This window comes from Ranitomeya variabilis, chromosome 4 (assembly GCF_051348905.1).
Source record: "Ranitomeya variabilis isolate aRanVar5 chromosome 4, aRanVar5.hap1, whole genome shotgun sequence".
NCBI classification, from domain to species: Eukaryota; Metazoa; Chordata; class Amphibia; order Anura; family Dendrobatidae; genus Ranitomeya; species Ranitomeya variabilis.
Genome location: NC_135235.1, coordinates 624,802,963 through 624,822,171, shown reverse-complemented (window position 1 = coordinate 624,822,171; position 19,209 = coordinate 624,802,963). Strand labels below are relative to the sequence as shown.

At 41.8% G+C, this 19,209-nt stretch overlaps 1 protein-coding gene across 5 annotated transcripts; it reads right to left on the bottom strand.

Annotated features, from left to right (window-relative positions):
• Positions 1 to 1,350: 1,350 nt before the first annotated feature.
• LOC143766124 (testis-expressed protein 47-like) lies at positions 1,351 to 17,357 on the bottom strand. 5 transcript variants are annotated; one of them, XM_077253568.1, is made up of 9 exons: positions 17,220 to 17,357; positions 16,678 to 16,809; positions 15,589 to 15,661; positions 13,510 to 13,604; positions 12,347 to 12,411; positions 11,078 to 11,279; positions 10,396 to 10,552; positions 4,977 to 5,036; positions 3,538 to 3,670 (listed from the first exon to the last, which is right to left on the bottom strand). In XM_077253568.1, the coding sequence occupies exons 2-8, from the start codon at positions 16,798 to 16,800 to the stop codon at positions 4,999 to 5,001; spliced, it is 753 nt and encodes a 250-aa protein (XP_077109683.1). In that variant the 5' UTR covers positions 16,801 to 16,809; positions 17,220 to 17,357; the 3' UTR covers positions 3,538 to 3,670; positions 4,977 to 4,998. The 5 variants fall into 5 exon arrangements, with proteins under 5 accessions (XP_077109679.1, XP_077109680.1, XP_077109682.1 ...); XM_077253564.1 differs by lacking the exon at positions 4,977 to 5,036 and having other exon boundaries at positions 1,351 to 3,670; XM_077253565.1 differs by lacking the exon at positions 4,977 to 5,036 and having other exon boundaries at positions 3,471 to 3,670; positions 16,678 to 16,813; positions 17,220 to 17,347.
• Positions 17,358 to 19,209: the final 1,852 nt, after the last annotated feature.

Genomic DNA, 19,209 nt, shown 5'->3' with positions numbered 1-19,209 from the left:
AATTCCCTTCAACTGTTCCCTTCCTCATCATACTGGACTTACGGGAAAAGTAAATGAAAATTAGCATAGAATTCCTCAAAAACAAAAAGGACTGTGGACAAAACTCTTCTGGAATCTATGAAAACTGTTCAAAACACGCTACAAAATTGGTCATCGCGGTTACGTTGAAACTGAAGAAACTTGCAAATTTTGGGTGAATTTCGAACAATTTTTTTCCCTTTTCCAAATTCAATATTTTACCACCCTGTATGTGTTACCTATGGAGGTTCTTATGCACAATTTTTCACCGTAGTGGCACCATGTTTATCCGTGTAAAACCGTATCGTTGTACAGAGCTACCAACCATGTATGCAACACGTCAATGGAACACCCAAGACTTTACGATTATGCACCGCTGAAAATATAACGTCAACTTTTTAGCATTTCGGCGTGTACAGTCTATGAATTTCACGTGGGGCAATGCCCTCCTATGTTGTGTCTGAACATGTGATAATCCTGCCAATTACTATATTGTATCTGTGCGTACACATCTGTGGTAACACCAACAGGACCTAAACCATAGCTTTCCCCTCCTCCAAGAGTCAATGCTCTAAAAGTTGTCTTCTTTTTATATATATAAAAAAAAATACATAAAAATAAAATATGTATAAAATAAAACCAGTTTCACGATGTTTTCTCTTTTCTTAAAGGGGTTGTCCAGTACTATGCCAACTCCTTATCGATCTAAATGTTTGCCTCCGCTAAAATAAAAACACCTATACTCATCTCCCATTCCAGCGGTATCAGCACTCGCGTTCCTGAGGTTCACACGAAGTGGAGACATCACGTGAGCCCTGCGGCGAAACGGGAGGTGAGTATTGTAGTTTTTATTTTAATGGGGCCAAACATTCAAATTGAGAAGGATTTGTCCTAGAAGTGGAAAACCGCTTTAACTTCGTATACAGAGGTATTGGGTCATCTTTGATATCTAGGTTACAAATAACATTGTCTTGCTGCTCCAGGCTACACAGAATCCAATTTTTTTTAAGTTTTTATATTTAATAAAAAATATTTTTGACCAGCATTTTTATACCACTAGCTTTGGAACAGGTTTAAGTTCCCGTTTCCAAAGATGATTTTTTTATTATAATTTATTTTTTTATTGCAGCATTCAAGGAAGTTTTCATCATTCATTGGAAATTCCAATTTTTTCCCCAGAACTGTTTCAGCATAGCGTAAAAGCTAAAAAGCGTTTATAACAATAAAGAAAATTGTATTAAGATCTTTCAGAGCTGTGATAACTCCAACTTAAAGGTTTCTGGGATTGACTGCCGGTGAGAATAGAAGAAATACACAAACATGTAATTTTTAACATTCTCCAAAGAGTTCCAGACTGTTGGTTTATTTATACCCTTCATGAATATCGGTGTTCCGTATGTAAATTAAGACATTTCTTGCATAATTCCAAACAGCAGAATTCATAGCTGCATAATAAGCAAAGACACTTCTTGCGTCCACCTAGCTTAGTACCACACCTCATCAATTTTTCCGTGAGAATTACCACGTCCTGTTAGATTCAGTAGGCCTGAAGACATTAACTCCATCCTTTGGGCTTGTTTCAATCGGCTGAGTGCTATACATGGTTTGATGACTAAGATGCAGAAACTTTTTGTTTTCCCTCCACCTTCGAGAAAATTGGATTCTGCTCTGATCAGAGTGCGATTAGCATAATCGGATCGATTTTCACGGATGGAGAGAAAATGGTCATGTGTTCCTAGCCTTGACAGATCCAGGATTCTAAGCATTTACATTTAAAGGGATTATCCACTACTAGGACAACCCCTTCTTGAACTAATTGTTTGGCCCCGATAAAAAAAATAAAACCTATACTCACCTCTCGCGTTGGCGCTGTTCCCGCGGTGTCGACACTCGCTCTCCCTGGGGTTATCGTGTGGCGTTAATACGTGACCCGGGCGCCCTATCAGAGCTGGTGTCACTCTACGTACGGATTGAACATGAAGAGGAAGCCAGGGATCAGCTGCAACCCGGACTCCCTCTTCATGTTCAATCCGTACGTAGGCGGGGACAGTGACTCCAGCGCTGATTGGACGCCGAGGTCACGTGTCACAACACCGCATGAGAGCCCTGGGGAGAGCGAGTGCCGACACCGCGGGAACGGCACTGGTATGGGAGGTGAGTATAGGGTTTTTACTTTTATCAGGGCCAAACATTTAGTTTAAGAAGTGGTTGTACTAGTAGTGGACAACTCCTTTAACCCCTTCACGACATGCGCCGTACTAGTCATGCGCTATTAACCTGTTAAGTGCCGCTGTCAAACGCTGACAGCAGCATTTAACTACCGCTTCCGGCCGCGCTGCCGGAAATGAGCGCATCGCCGACCCCCGTCACATGATCGGGGGTCAGCGATGCGTCAGGATGGTAACAATAGAGGTCCTTGAGACCTCTATGGTTACTGATGCCGGCCTGCTGTGGGCGCCACCCTGTGGTCGGCGCTCACAGCACACCTGCATTTCTGCTGCATAGCAGCGATCTTATGATCGCTGCTATGTAGCTGAGCCGATCGACTGGTGCCAGCTTCTATCCTCCCATGGAGGCTATTAAAGCATGGCAAAAGTAAAAAAAAAAAATGTTTTTAAAAATATGAAAAAAATAACAAAATTTAAAAGTTTAAATCACCCCCCTTTCACCCCATCCAAAATAAAACAATAAAAATAAAATCAAACCTACACATATTTGGTATTGCCACGTTCAGAATCGCCCGTTCTATCAATAAAAAAAAAAGCATTAACCTGATTGCTAAACAGCGCAGCGAGAAAAAAAATTTGAAACGCCAGAATTACGTTTTTATTGGTCGCCGCAACATTGCATTAAAATGCAATAACGGGCGATCAAAAGAACGTATCTGCACCAATATGCTATCATTAAAAACGCCAGCTCAGCACGCAAAAAATAAGCCCTCACCCGACCCCAGGTCACGAAAAATGGTGACGCTACGGGTATCGGAACATGGCGCTTTTTTTTTTTTTACCAAAGTTTTGAATTTTTTTTCACCACTTAGATAAGAAATAACCTTGACATGTTTGGTGTCTATGAACTCGTAATGACCTGGAGAATCATAATGGCAGGTCAGTTTTAGCATTTAGTGAACCTAGCAAAAAAGCCAAACAAAAAACAAGTGTGGGATTGCACTTTTTTTTGCAATTTCACCACACTTGGAATTTTTTTCCCGTTTTCTAGTACAAGACATGGTAAAACCAATGGTGTCGTTCAAAAGTACAACTCGTCCTGCAAAGAATAAGCCCTCACATGGCCATATTGATGGAAAAATAAAAAAGTTATGGCTCTGGGAAGGAGGGGAGCGAAAAACGAAAACGCAAAAACGAAAAAGGGCCACGGCGTGAAGAGGTTAACAAGTTACAATCTTTTGAACAGTTCAGAAATCATTTATAGAATTTGATCGTGGAAAAAAACTTCTATTTATGGAACACTGAAACAATTTTTTTTTTCTGTAAAAAATATAATCTGTCCACAGTTGGTATTACGAATAATAATTTGTGAATTTTTTTCGTTTCTTCATATACCGGTCTAGTTCTGTCCCGAAACAGATCTCGTCATTGAAAAGATCGGGTCTTCAAAGGCTTTAAATGAACATGGGTCGGCCAAACACGATCTGTAAAAAAAAAAAAAAAAAAAAAATTAAGTGATGCTTGACTTTATATGGCCAAGTAATAGCATTTATTTTTAGTTTATGAATTGGCAGATTCATTAATTTTTTTAAACTGAAAATTTTTAATGTCTTTTTTTGCTTAAATTTCTTGTATTTTATTTTACAAATCTGAAATTCTTGTTTATTTTTTTTTTTTTAAGCTTAAAAGTGATCAAATGTAGATATCATTATTACTTATAAAGGTGCCCCTGCACCTCAGAGAGCTGTCTCTCAATTGGCCAATGGCCATCTTTCCGACACCCCATTTTCCTCTACGGGACAGGGAGTTAACTACTGTCAGACAATGGTGGCAACTGCTTATCTAGCGAAAAAAAAAAAGGGCTTTGAATAAATAATGCCCAATTCTTATCTCCCCCAATATGATCTGTTCAGTGAGACCTGGTCAGCAGAAATCGGGGGGTCTGGCCATCATTAATGGATATGGGGACTCTTAATCTGTTGTCTGCTAGATGGGTCTTGGGGAGTTTAACCAAGAGGAGATACAGTATGTGTATTTTTATACTTTATGACAACGATTAAAAAAAACATTCTAAAGTAGATGAGACTTTAAGGCTGGGTTCACACTGTCGTTTTGAAAAAAAAAACTTTATTTAAGAGATGTGTATTTCTTATTAGGAGATCATCAACCAACAGTATGTTAAAAAATGCAAAAAAAACAGCACTGTATGAACCCAGCCTACATAGGAAGGATTGTTTAAGGGGTTGTCCACTACTAAGATATCGAAGACTTATCCTTAGGATAGATCATTAACGACAGATCGGTGTGGGTCAAGCACGTGGCACCCCCCCCCCCCTCTCAAGTCTGAATGTACACAGTATACAAAGCTGGAACAGCACAGCGCCATACACTGTGTAGTGGCCTTTCTCAGTACTGCAGCTCAGCTCCTATTGAAGTGAATGTGATGTAAGCTGCAGTACCAAGAATGGCCACTTCACAGTTAATGGAGCTGTAGCATTCTAGCTCTGTACACTGTGTATATCGGCTGCCGTGTTGGCCCCCAATGATCAGATCAGACCTCTTCTGGACAACCCCTTTTATTCTTGAAATGAGATATAAAACATTGCCTTTTGAATCCATGTGTCACTAATGATGCCAATATACATCAGTTACCACATATAGTAGTCGGGGGTTAATATATGGGCTTTTCGGCAGGTAGTCTATTGTTAGATGAGGGCAACATGAAGCTATGGTAATGCATCTACTGAAGAACAGCATGCTGGGAGTTACTCTTTAGAGACATTACATTACCTCCCCATTAGTTTTCGGAAACCTACACCGTGGTCTGGTTTAAACTCGAAAACACATGTCCTTTAACCAGACAAACAGGTTAAGAAAAACATAGATAAGACTCAGCCCCTCAAAACCCCATTAACAACCTAGTATTCAGCTTAAGTGGACTCACCAAATAATATTTATTAAGACTCGCTGTATCAAACAGTTAAAGTTAATACTGTCCACTAAGATACTTTTTCCCTAAATTACAGTTGTAGGCAAATTTTTAATAATACCTCAAAATCGGTAACTGTTCAAAATATATATATATTTTTTTTTGCATAAAATTATGCAAACGAGGCTCCAAAATATGTTGAAATTTGATATAATGATGAGGCGCCACCTGCTGGCAAACTACTCCAATACAGCTCCCAATATTTTTAATTTACATTTTTGAATGACCCCCATAGGACTGTCCTGTAGCCTCATTACCAGTTCTCGAAATCCCATTTTGTTATGGAGGACAGACGTTGTGCTAAATAGTGCACAAGGTGGGCAGCAGATGCAGTTTCCGACGCATCCGCTGCCCATTATGAAGTCCGGGGGAGGAGGGGGTGGATCCGACGGGCAAAAAAACATTCCCTTGAATGTTTTATCATCATGACGGACCACAAAAACACGACGCATCCATTGCACAACGGATGCGACGTGTGGCCATCCGTCATCAATATAAGTCAATGGCAAAAAAACACATCCTGCGGGCACATTTGCAGGATCCGTTTTTTTGCAAAAATGATGGATTGCAAAAAACGGAAATGTGAAAGAGGCCTAAGTATGTAACAGAACAGACACAGAGGGCTATTAACTGCATAAAGCGTGTGAGAACATGATGTGAGGAACCTGGTTATGGTTTAAGTTTTTTGAATGGGCCACACAGGGATAGCTAGGTTAACCCCTTCATGACCTTGGGATTTTCCGTTTTTCCGTGTTCGTTTTTCGCTCACTTCCTTCCCAGAGCCATAACTTTTTTATTTTTCCGTCAATTTGGCCATGTGAGGGCTTATTTTTTGCGAAACAAGTTGTACTTTTGAACGACATCATTGGTTTTAGCATGTCGTGTACTGGAAAACGGGAAAAAAAATCCAAGTGCAGTGAAATTGCAAAAAAAGTGCAGTCCCACACTTGTTTTTTGTTTGGCTTTTTTGCTAGCTTCACTTAATGCTAAAATTGACCTGCCATTATGATTCTCCGGGTCATTTCGAGTTCATAGACACCTAACATGTCTAGGTTATTTTTTTATCTAAGTGGCGAAAAAATGTTCCAAACTTTGCTAAAAAAAAAAAAAAAAATTGCGCCATTTTCCGATACCCGTAGCGTCTCCATTTTTCATGATCTGGGGTCGGTTGAGGGCTTATTTTTTGCGTGCCGAGCTGACGTTTTTAATGATTCCAATTCGGTGCAGATACGTTCTTTTGATCGCCCGTTATTGCATTTTAATGCAATGTTGCCGCGACCAAAAAAAACGTAATTCTGGCGTTTCGATTTTTTTTTCTCGTTACGCCGTTTAGCGATCAGGTTAATGCTTTTTTTTTTTATTGATAGATCGGGCGATTCTGAACATGGCGATACCAAATATGTGTAGGTTTGATTTTTTTTATTGATTTATTTTGATTGGGGCGAAAGGGGGGTGATTTAAACTTTTATATTTTTTTTATTTTTTTCACATTTTTTTTTAACTTTTTTTTTTTTTTTAACTTTTGCCATGCTTCAATAGCCTCCATGGGAGGCTAGAAGCAGGCACAGCACGATCACCTCTGCTACATAGCAGCGATCTGCTGTTCGCTGCTATGTAGCAGAAATCAGGTGTGCTGTGAGCGCCGACCACAGGGTGGTGCTCACAGCTGCCGGGGATCAGTAACCATAGAGGTCTCAAGGACCTCTATGGTTACTATACAGAAGCATCGCTAATCCCCGATCATGTGACGGGGGTCAGCGATGCGATCATTTCCGGCCTTAAGGACCTCTATGGTTACAATGGAGAAGCATCGCCGACTTCAGATCATGTGACAGGGTCGGCGATGCGCTCATATCCGGCCGCCCGGCCGGATGCGGTAGTTAAATGCCGCTGTCTGCGTTTGACAGCGGCATTTAACTAGTTAATAGCGGCGGGTGAATCGCGATTTCACCCGCCGCTATTGCGGGCACATGTCAGCTGTTCAAAACAGCTGACATGTCCCGGCTTTGATGCGGGCTCACCGCGGAGCCCTGCATCAAAGCAGGGGAGCTGACCTCGGACGTACTATCCCGTCCGAGGTCAGTAAGGGGTTAAACTTTTTTTTCACATTTTTTTTTACTTTTTTTTTTTTTTTACTTTTACCATGCTTCAATAGCCTTCATAGGAGGCTAGAAGCTGGCACAACTGGATTGCCTCTGCTACATAGCGATCATCAGATCGCTGCTATGCAGCAGAAATGCAGGTGTGCTATGAGCGCCGAGCACAGGGTGGCGCTCACAGCTACCGGGGATCAGTAACCATAGAGGTCTCAAGGACCTCTATGGTTACTATACAGAAGCATCGCTAATCCCCGATCATGTGACGGGGGTCAGCGATGCGATCATTTCCGGCCTCCCAGCCGGAAGCGCCAGTTATTTGCCGCTGTCATCGTTTGACAGCGGCATTTAACTAGTTAATAGCGGCGGGTGAATCGCAATTTCACCCGCCGCTATTGCGGGCACATGTCAGCTGTTCAAAACAGCTGACATGTTCCGGCTTTGATGCGGGCTCAACGCCGGAGCCCTGCATAAAAGCGGGGGATCTGACCTGGGACGTACTATCCCGTTCGAGGTCAGAAAGGGGTTAATACGTTGAGGCGGTAGGCCAGTCTGAACAAATACATTTTTAGCTGTGGGAATTGGGGATTAATCGTATTAACCTGGGTAGTGCATTCCAAAGAATTGGAGCAGCACGTGAAAAGTCTTGGAGACGGGAGTGGGAGGTTCTGATTATTGAGGATGCTAACCTCAAGTCATTAGCAGAACCGAGAGCACGGGTAGGGTGGTAAGCTGAGACCAGGAGGGAGATGTAGGGTGGTGCTGAGCCAAGGAGTGCTTTGTGGATGAGGGTAATAGTTTTCTACTGGATTCTGGAGTGGATGGGTAACCAGTGTAATGACTGGCACAAGGTAGAGGCATCGGTGTAACGGTTGGTGAGGAATATGATCCTGGCAGCAGCATTCAGGACAGATTGGAGCGGGGAGAGTTTGGTAAGAGGGAGGCCGATTAGTAGAGAGTTACAATAGTCCAGACGAGAATGAATGAGTGAAACAGTAAGAGTTTTTGCAGAGTCGAAAGCAAGAAAAGGGCGAATTATAGAAATGTTTTTGAGATGCAGATAAGAAGAGCAAGCCAGTCATTGGATGTGGGGGGTGAATGAAAGCTCGGAATCAAGTATGACCCCAAGGCAGCGGGCATGTTGCTTGGGAGTAATGGTGGAACCACACACGGAGATGGCAATGTTAGGCAAAGGTAGGTTAATAGAGGGAGAAAACCCGAGGAGTTCAGTTTTTGACAGGTTCAGTTTCAGATAGAGGGAGGACATGATGTTAGAGACAGCGGTAAGACAATCACTGGTGTTTTCTAAAAAGGCCGGTGTGATATCGGCAGAAGAAGTGTATAATTGGGTGTCATCAGCATAGAGATGGTACTGGAACCCCAATCTACTGATTGTTTGTCCAATAGGGGCAGTATACAAAGAGAAGAGGAGGGGGCCTAGGACTGATCCTTGAGGAACCCCAACAGTAAGGGGAAGATGAGAGGAGGAGGAATCAGCAAAAGATACAGTGAAGGAGTGGTCAGAGAGATAGGAAGAGAACGAGGAGAGAACGGTGTCCTTGAGGCCGATGGAGCGGAGCATAGTGAGGAGCCTATGATCTACAGTGTTGAATGCTGCTGAGAGATCCAAGAGAATCAGCAAGGAGTAGTGACCATTAGATTTAGCTGTTAGTAGGTCATTAGAGACTTTAGTAAGGGCAGTTTCAGTAGAGTGTAAAGAGCGGAAACCAGATTGAAGAGGGTCGAGAAGAGAGTTATCTGAGAGATAGCTGATAAGATGGGAGTGGACCAGGCGTTCGAGGAGTTTAGAGATGAAGGTTAGCGGCACAGTTTTGGTCGAGGGATGGTCTTTTAAGTAATGGATCTATGATGGCATGCTTAAATGAGGAGGGGAAAAATATAGGAAGAGAGAGAAATGTTGAATATTTTTGTTAGGTGAGAGGTGATAGCCGGGAAAAGGGACTGGAGGAGATGTGACGGAATGGGGTCACTGGTGCAAGCAAGTGGTCGGGCGAGAAGATGCAAGGAGCCCGACTACTTCTTCTTCTGTAACTGGCTCAAAGTCAGAGAGTGAACTAGATGCAGTGGGGGAGGGAGGACAGTGCATGGTATGAGGGGATTGAAAGATAATTTCCTGTCGGATGTGGACAATTTTTTCTTTGAAGTAATTGGCCAGATCGTCAGCGCGGAGATCTGTGGTTGATGCCTGCACTCTTGGGTTGAGTAGGGAATGAAAAGTGTCAAAGAGACGTTTAGGGTTATTTGACAGTGAGGTGATGAGGATGTTGAAACAGGTTTGTTTGGAGAGGTGAAAGGCAGAGTTGTATATTTTAAGCATGAACTTATAATGGATGAAATCTTCGGGCAGATTAGATTTTATCCACAGACGTTTGGCGCACCTGGAGCACAGCTGCAGGAAACTTGTTTGCAGCGTGTGCCACGGTTGTCGCCGTCTATGCCTAGTTGTTCTATGTATAGGAGGTGCAATTTCATCCAGGGCACTTTGTAGGGTTTCATTGTAATGCTTCAGTGCAGAATCAGGACATCAGATTGAGGAGATAGGGGCCAATGAGGACTGCAAGTTCTTCATAAGTTCCTGGGTGTTAATGGCCTGGATGTTTCTATAAATGTGGAAAGTGGGGATGACCTGAGCGGGATGGCAGCTCTTGATAGAGAATGAAAGAAGGTTGTGGTCAGAGAGCGGGAGAGGGGAGTTTGTGAAATCATCCACTGAACAAAGCCGGGAGAAGACCAAGTCGAGGGAGTTTCCGTCTTCATGCGTTGGAGAGTTAGTATGCTGCGAGAGGCCAAAAGAGGAGGTCATAGATGAAAGGTGAGAAGCAGATGGGGAGAGGGGAAAAGCAATGGGATGTTGAAATCACCCATGATGAGGGTGGGGTTGTCACAGGAGAGAAAGTGTGGAAGCCAGGTGGTAAAGTGATCCAGGAACTGATGAGAGGGGTCGGGAGGACGATACACCACCGCCACTCGCATGGAGAAGGGGATGTAGAGTCTGACACTTTATGTCATGTTCTGCAATAACTAAGGTCCTAAGCCCCAGCTACCCAATGTGTGGAGTGACGTTCTGCTTCCAGGATGGCTTCTCCTAGGTTCGGGGACTTACCGGAATCCTGCATTATATATAGAGGGGTGTCGTACATCTTCAGGAACTGTTCTGGTGTCAGCAAATTTTTACATTGCAGGAGATGCAAGATGGAGGCCTGAGGGATGATCAGCTCTAGAACCTTTTCAAACACTGAGTCTGGGATATTTCTGGAGCCCTGAAAATGTAAATTTACAAAATAAATAATTGGTTACCCTGATGGTTATTATAGATCTGGAAAAGAAAGACTGAAGGATGCTTAAAGGGATTGTCCAGGCTTGAGGATAAAGTCTGCAGTCACTTTAACAACTGACTGTAGACTTGGTAATCCTCACTGCGTGCACTGTTCACGCTGTCAGGATTCTCTGGCATTGGGAATGGGCGGGTGCGTGACTGCATTCAAGTTGTCACATGCCAACTAAACATAAACAGCTTTGCTCAATGCAAGTGAATTGAGTAAGGCTTGACATGTCTAGTTGGAATGTGTCACATAACTGCCCCCTCCCGGAGACACCTGACAGCATGCACAGTGTTCGATGCAAGGACTGAGACCCAAACATGGACAGTCCCTTTAAGACAAAGATTCCAATGGGATTTTTTTTTCTTAAATGTTATTTTTGTTTTTTATTTGATCTTTGTTTCATTTTGGATTAGATTTCCAGCTAGTTTTGACTTCTTCACTCCACCTTTTCCTCCCACAGACCTTAGGGTATTTTGTGAGGTGCTTCCCGATCTTCAGCATCTTGGTCAGACACTCACTGATGATCCCCTCTGTGGCCTCCTCACTGAACTTCTCTCCCAAATACTGACCAGGAACATTCAAAACTTTGTAGCTCCACTGGCTGAACAGGCGGCTGGGGATGTTATGAGACATCACTACAATTTTTGGGTCTAAAACAAGTGCCCTAGTGGGAAAAAAAAGAAAAAAAAAACATTTATGAATAGCATGTTGTCATAACAAAATACATCTCCAAGGGTTTTTATCTTAAGAAGTAGTCTTAGATGGGCCGATTTCCCACTGGCACTAGTCTGATTCTTCTAATTTTTCAGCATTACTGACAATCACAAGCAATTAAAGAAATCCTTATCTGAACAGTCCCATCAAATGTACATTTAAAGAGGACCTTTCACTAAATTAAAAGTTACTAGTTTGTGCTCTTAATTTATTTCTTGCTGCTCCCCTGAGTGTTACATGTCTTACAGTTCCAGAGATATGGGCCTTCTCGTTTGGTGCAATCAAGGTAATAATGAGGAGCAGCCTAAAGACACGCCCCAGAGGATCCTTGAAGCCTAGCCTCCTTTGCTTTAAAGGTTCTTTTTAAAGCAACAAATAAAATGCGGATTTTGGGTGTCACCATAGCAGAAAAATATCTGTTACATAAGTCAATCACATTATGTAGATTAATTAGTAAATGGTGTAAAAAAAAAAAAAAAAAAAAAAATTAAAATTGTGTTTTGTTTTTTTTTATTTGATTTTTTTTAGAATTTCTTAATTAACATGAATGATCACAATAGTACCTAAGGTAGCAAATAAAAGACTATTCCCATGAAAAAAAAACAAGGCCTCATACAAGCGTGTCACCTTAAAAAAAAAAAAGTGAGTAATTTAAAATGAAAAAATACTTTAAAAGGCCAAAAACCCAGCCTGGTATTCAAGGGGTGGTCTAGAATTCCATAAAAATGGCAACTTTACTCCGGAAACAGTGCCAGACCCGTTATGGATCTTAGCTCCATTGAAATGAATGTGGCTGAGCTGCAGTACCATACACCACCTGTGGACAGGTGTGGTGCTGTTTCTGGAAGAAAGGAGAAATGTTTTTCTAATACTATACATCTGCTTTAAGAGGTATTTTAAGAAGCTTTGGAGAGGGGTCTGATGAAACTTTCTTGGCTTTTTATTACAATTGTGTAAATTTTGGTTATTACCCCCAAGCTACAATCCAAATTTCCCATATTGCATTCCATTACCGACCTGTCCCCTTGTTTCTTCATTTGTTGAAGATCCCGGATGACACAGTAGAGGACATCTCCACTAGACTAAAAGAAAAAAACGTCCCGTGTTAGGAGTGTTTCTCAAAATCCAAGACGTCGTATGGCCACATAGTAACAGTTCGAACTGGACCTCCTGTTATGGTGCCTGGCTTTGCCAATAGGAAAAGGGCCTGGTGTTAATTTTCCCCTTTCCAATTCTCCACCCCTTTACTGCACAGGACTTTTCAACCAATAGCAAAGAGCATGGGACCAATGAGAGCGGAGCTCTGGGCCAGCAGCCGGTGAGCCTGGGCAAGTCAATCCTGTATCACTGCATATATGGAGCAGGCTCAGGAGCTGAGCCTGCACCATACAGTATGTGATGTACAGCCCAATTCAGAGTACAACTGCAGTGATTGGAGCTAGATTTGATCTCAACAGTTTAACCCCTTAGATGCAGCCGTCAATTGTGACAGCAGCATTTTTGAAGTTGAAAAAAGGGGAAGAGGAGGTTGAAAGCCTCCCATGTCTGCCATGATTGAGTACCCATGAAGTCTATAATACAGTATATTGTACAAGAGATTACAGGTTCAATTTGTAAACAAAAACAAAATTATATATATATATATATATATATATATATATATATATATATATATATATATATATATATATAAGTTCACATCACCCTACATTTCCCAAAACATTAAAAAATACAAAAATTGACATATTTGGAATCGCTACAGGCGTAACTCCATAAACTAATTGAATATTTTAATATTATAATATTCCATACAGTGAGCACCAAAACAAGAATACAATCAAAATGGCACAATTGTTTGTTTCTTTTGGTGAGGGCGGCATTTTGCCAGCCAGAAAAAAAAAAATTAAATAAAGAGACATTGGAAAGTCCTATGGACATCAAAATAAAATATAAAACTACACCTTGTATCGCAAAAATAAAAAAACAAACCTCATACATCTCCATTGACAGAAAAATAAAGTTATAGCTGTTGGAAGATGAGAAGGTAAAATCTAATTAGGGTCCAATGGGACTCCGTCCCCCAGAGGCTTGTATGGACCCGAGAGCCGTCCCGGCACCCTCAGAAGAGTCCCCAGTCTGCTTTCCCGGTAAGAACTCCCGTGAATGGGGTAGTTTCTTACCTCCAGACAGTGGACCGTGTACGCGGGATACAAGAGCAGCAGACCGGTGACGTTCTCGCCCTGATGATAGCGCTGAAATCGCTGCTCCCAGTATTCTACGATACAAGATAGGAATTTTGTGTCAGACATCATCATCACCAAGGAATGGTCAACATCGAAAAACTAGCAATGTCCTTGTCTCCTAACTGTCGTGCCCATACCGTAGCTCTTTGGGACCACCAGTGGATACATAACATTGACCTTAATGGCTTACTCCGGCTCAGTTCCATTTCGGGACAGCAATGCCACATCCACCAATATCTGCCGGGGCGCCCATCATAGGGTATTGTGCATGTCTCCTAATGGCTAGGACGGGTGCTCGATGCCCACTGTTCATGCACATGTTCCAGCAGCTATCAGTGGATGCAACGTTACCGACCTCGATAAGGAAGTGAGTGGAGCCGGAATAACTCTTTAAGGTCCCTTACGCCACGTCTAGGTCTTCTCCAATGGCAGAAGTCAAAGAACAGGACATGTTGGATAGATAGGCCCACAGACTCCTTGGCCTACTCTTCCAAGGGGTCTGTGGGCCTATCTATCTGACATGGTGGATCCAAGAGAAATTATAAGGGTTCAGTCGGTACCAATCTGAGCACCTTTAGACCACCACTCTAGTATTTGACCACATGTTACCTAGGTGGGCCTCGATTCTACCCAAAAGTAGAGTCTAGCCATTACCTTGTTACATCTACACTCACCGGCCACTTTATTAGGTACACCTGTCCAACTTCTTGTTAACACTTAATTTCTAATCAGCCAATCACATGGCGGCAACTCAGTGCATTTAGGCATGTAGACATGGTCAAGACAATCTCCTGCAGTTCAAACCGAGCATCAGTATGGGGAAGAAAGGTGATTTGAGTGCCTTTGAACGTGGCATGGTTGTTGGTGCCAGAAGGGCTGGTCTGAGTATTTCAGAAACTGCTGATCTACTGGGATTTTCACGCACAACCATCTCTAGGGTTTACAGAGAATGGTCCGAAAAAGAAAAAAAATCCAGTGAGCGGCAGTTCTGTGGGCGGAAATGCCTTGTTGATGCCAGAGGTCAGAGGAGAATGGGCAGACTGGTTCGAGCTGATAGGTAACAGTGACTCAAATCGCCACCCGTTACAACCAAGGTAGGCCTAAGAGCATCTCTGAACGGCGTCGAACTTTGAGGCAGATGGGCTACAGCAGCAGAAGACCACACCGGGTACCACTCCTTTCAGCTAAGAACAGGAAACTGAGGCTACAATTTGTACAAGCTCATCGAAATTGGACAGTAGAAGATTGGAAAAACGTTGCTTGGTCTGATGAGTCTCGATTTCTGCTGCGACATTCGGATGGTAGGGTCAGAATTTGGCGTAAACAACATGAAAGCATGGATCCATCCTGCCTTGTATGGAGCATCTTTAGGATGTGCAGCCGACAAATCTGCGGCAACTGTGTGATGCCATCATGTCAATATGGACCAAAATCTCTGAGGAATGCTTCCAGCACCTTGTTGAATCTATGCCACGAAGAATTGAGGCAGTTCTGAAGGCAAAAGGGGGTCCAACCCGTTACTAGCATGGTGTACCTAATAAAGTGGCCGGTGAGTGTATGTGTAGCTGACCTTTAGGTAGGCTTAGGTAGGGGTATTCCCATCTCCAAGATCCAATCCCAATATGTAATATGTATAATAATAATAATAATAGAAAATAACTACTATTAGAAATGTAGAATAGTTCTCCTTATTCACTATATTGTTTTCTCCATGTGAAGGGCATTGTAGTAGCTTTGGTATCCATGGTTATGACCACTCATATAGTGACAGTTAGTTGCTAGTGGTCGTGTAACCATGGATATCTAAGCTACTGCAATGCCCTGCACATGAGGTAAGCGACATAGCTAATCAGGAGAACTATACTACATTTCTAATGGAACTGTGGGTTCTTGATTCTGGCACTGGCTGCCATTGCGAACCAAAATACCATCCCCTTTGCCTGCCCAAAAATAATAACAGATCCATATGATCTTCCCTACAGGGAATGGACGCTTGCTGTAATTCACCTTATTTACCTCCAAGGTCTCTCTTATCAGCCAGATTTGGGGAAATCTTACAAACAAATATCAGCCGGTGCAGAAGGGATTTCTATTAAAAAAATATATATAAATATTATTTTAATCATATAGATTTCTATTCCAATAATCAATATACCTCACATTAAATTGAGCCTCTTTGTAATATATCTTATCAGATAAATCTGCTTCTTTCTCCTCCAGGACTGATCATTCACTTTCAATTCATGGGTAAATTCTATATTCCATGAAGACAGATTTTCCCATTACTGAGATAGGAGATGACAATTGGTGCTTTTAAAATTCTATGGAGGGGGAGCTAGAGGCCGACAGACATTCTGCTGAAAGAACAGTTACAGTTCTCCATAGAACATTATGAGCACCAACTGCCATCTCCTAGCTCAGTAATGGGGAGATCTGTAGTCACTGAGGTCAGATTTTATCTATGAATTAAGAAGTTTGGGAGTGAAAGAAGCAGATTTCTCTGATAAGATATATTACAAAGTTTTTCATAATTTTCACATGTACTATTAATTTATAAAAATAAAATAAAATGACGGTTACTCATTAACCCATAGGATCCTGGTCAGTGAGTGAATCCCAGAAACAGGGTTTAGCGTCAGGCATCATTATGTATTTAGTGCCCAATAGTGTTATCATGGGGACAATGAGCTGCCAAAGTATATGGGTAGGAAGTACTGTCATGGGTACACCAGTAGTAAAAATGCCATATCACGGAAAACTAACTACAAATTCCACAAAGGGACCACAACTCTACTGAATTTTAGGGGGTTGAATACATTTGCAATGCACTATAGTTCATTTTATGTCCGTGGAAGAATTTGAAGACAAACACATTGTCTAAGAAGTAACATAACATAATATATATAAAAAAAATTATAATACTGAAAACTAAAAAATGCAGTTACACAACGGCAATTCCTATAGTCACCACCAGATGGCACAATCAAATTGCATAGACCTTATACATGCACAGAATGGAAATTAGGTGAAAAAAAACAAATTAAAGGGTCCTGATGCTTAGCGTCTGCACCAATACCCCTGTACAAAAGTGATCGGAAGACTAACCAGATCGTCACGGGCATTCAAGACCATCCGCTTGTTGAGCAGCTGATGAAAGTAACTGGTTTCTAATTTTTCTGGAGTCGGCTCTGGCTTCCATGACAGCACCCTGGCCTTCCTATCCTCCATTGTCAAATGCTGGCTTAAATAAAGAATAATAATTAAAATAAATAAATAAATATATATATATATATATATATATATATATATATATATATACATATACACATACACACACCACAACAAGATTCAGAAAACGGGGCGGCACCAGGTAAGTCAATCTTCACAGGCTATTCACTAAGCGACAGCAAGCAGACTTGAAACACTTCCAGACTAAGCAATCAAGGGTGGTGCACAAATAATGTTCGATAGTTAAAAAATAAGTCATCTGTTTTTGAATCAATAATCAGTTCAAAATAAGAAAAATAAAAATCAGAATGTAGTAAAAACTTGATACAAAAATATAAAAATGCAATATTTAAAATGATATAAAAATGCGATAGTAAAAATAAAAGTTAAACTGAAATAAAAATGTAAAAAAAGCTTACCGTACTTTAAAAGTAAAAAGTGGATGTAAGGTCCATGCTTCAGAGTGAAGTGAAATTTGCCAACAGCCTAATTATTTACGTTTGTGGTATCTCAGCAACAAGACGACTGACCTCCCGCTCGGATTTACTGCTCCTTTGTATGGTTTGTTAGCATTTTCTGTTGCCTTCCAGCCGAACCGCTGTTGCCGAGTAACTCATGAATAGTCGGTGATTACCCACGTTCCTGGATCCTTGGCTTGATTTTTGCATTTGTACGTCAGTGTATAAAAAAAACTTTTGTCATAAAAAAATACATTCATAAAAATCAAATGAAAAATACAAGTAAAAATTGATTTTCTGCTATGGCTGGTGCAGTGCCTAAGGGGTGGAGCATCACAGACCAAAGCACCACCCCTATAGGACCTAAGTAGGTGGAACATGACAGATCTGATTCAGGACTCAGGCCCCAATAGGTGGAGTATAACAGACGAAAGTTAGGATCCATGCACTGCCCTTTCAGGTAAATAAATAAATAAATTCAAAAAGTTAATTTATTTCAGTTCTTCAATAAAAAAAAGTGAAACTCATATTATATAGAGTCAGGCACGGACTGGCCCATAGGGGAACAGGGGAATCCCCGGTGGGCCTCCAACCCCGCTGCATGGGCAGTACTTGGCATAATTCACTTGATTCACTCTGAATAGAAAAAAGCAGCATTGCATCATTCATTAACCAAACTATCCAGTTTATTATTATATATATAGGTAAATTTGTGAACAATGGCAGTGTAATATTTGTATGCAGGTGAAAAGTGGGCCCCTCAAAGTCAATGTTACTGGTGGACAGAGTGATCTATTTAAAGTGTTTATTTCTGTTAATGTTGATGATTATGGCTTACAGCCAATGAAAACCCAAAAGTCATTATCTCAGGAAATTAGAATACTTTATAACAGCAGCTTAAAATCCGAAATGTTGGCCTACTGAAATGTATGTTCAGTAGATGCACTAAATACTTGGTCGGAGCTCCTTTTGCATCAATTACTGTGGCAATGCAGAGTGGCATGGAGGAGATCAGTCTGCGGCACTGCTGAGGTGTTATGGAAGCCCAGGTTGCTTTGATAGCAGCCTTCAACTCATCTGCATTGTTGGGTCTGGTGTCTCTCATCTTCTTCTTGACAATACCCCATAGATTCTCTATGGGGTTAAGGTCAAATTAGTTTGCTGGCCAAACAAGCACAGTGATACTGTTGTTTTTAAACCAGGTATTGGTATTTCGGCAGTGTGGACAGGTGCCAAGTCCTGCTGGAGAATGACATTTCCATCTCCAAAAAGTTTGTCGGCAGAGGGAAGCATGTAGTGCTCTAAAATATCCTGGTAGACGGCTGCGCTGACTTTGGTCTTGATAAAACACAGTGGACCTACACCAGCAGAGGACATGACTCCCGAAACCATCGATTGTGGAAACTTCACACTAGACCTCAAGCAGCTTGGATTGTGGCCTCTCCACTCTTCCTCCAGAATCTGGGACCTTGATTTTTAAATGAAATGCAACATTTACTTTGAAAACAACACCTTGGACCACTGAGCAACAGTCCAGTTCATTTTCTCCTTGGCCCAGGTAAGAGGCTTCTGGCGTTGTCTATTGGCCATGAGTGGCTTGACACAAGGAATGTGACACTTGTAGCCCATGTCCTGGTATGTCTGTGTGTGGGTGTGGTGGCTCTTGAAGCAATGACTCCAGACTCCAGCAGCAGTCCACTGTTGTGAATTAGACTTTTTGGCTCCCTCTTGTGGTCACTAGTGATATGACTCTGGGATTGTCTTTCTTCACTTTGGCACTCACCTGGGCCGTTAGTCCAGGGGTGTTGCTATATTAACTTCCTGGATCCTTAGTCCAGTGCCTGGCATTGTTGTAATCAGATCCTTCTGTTTGCTCCTGTCCGCTGGTCCTGGTTTTTGCAAAATTAAGCTAAGTCTTGCTTTTTGGTTATTTGGGTTATTTGCTTTGCTT

Excerpts from the sequence above, each read along its gene's own strand:
- LOC143766124 (XM_077253564.1), bottom strand. The coding sequence starts at position 16,800 with ATGGAGGATAGGAAGGCCAGGGTGCTGTCATGGAAGCCAGAGCCGACT. Across the intron at positions 13,605-15,588 it reads TGATAAGAGAGACCTTGGAG|AATACTGGGAGCAGCGATTT; the intron begins GTAAATAAGGTG and ends CTTGTATCGTAG. Across the intron at positions 10,553-11,077 it reads ACCTCACAAAATACCCTAAG|GGCTCCAGAAATATCCCAGA; the intron begins GTCTGTGGGAGG and ends TTACATTTTCAG.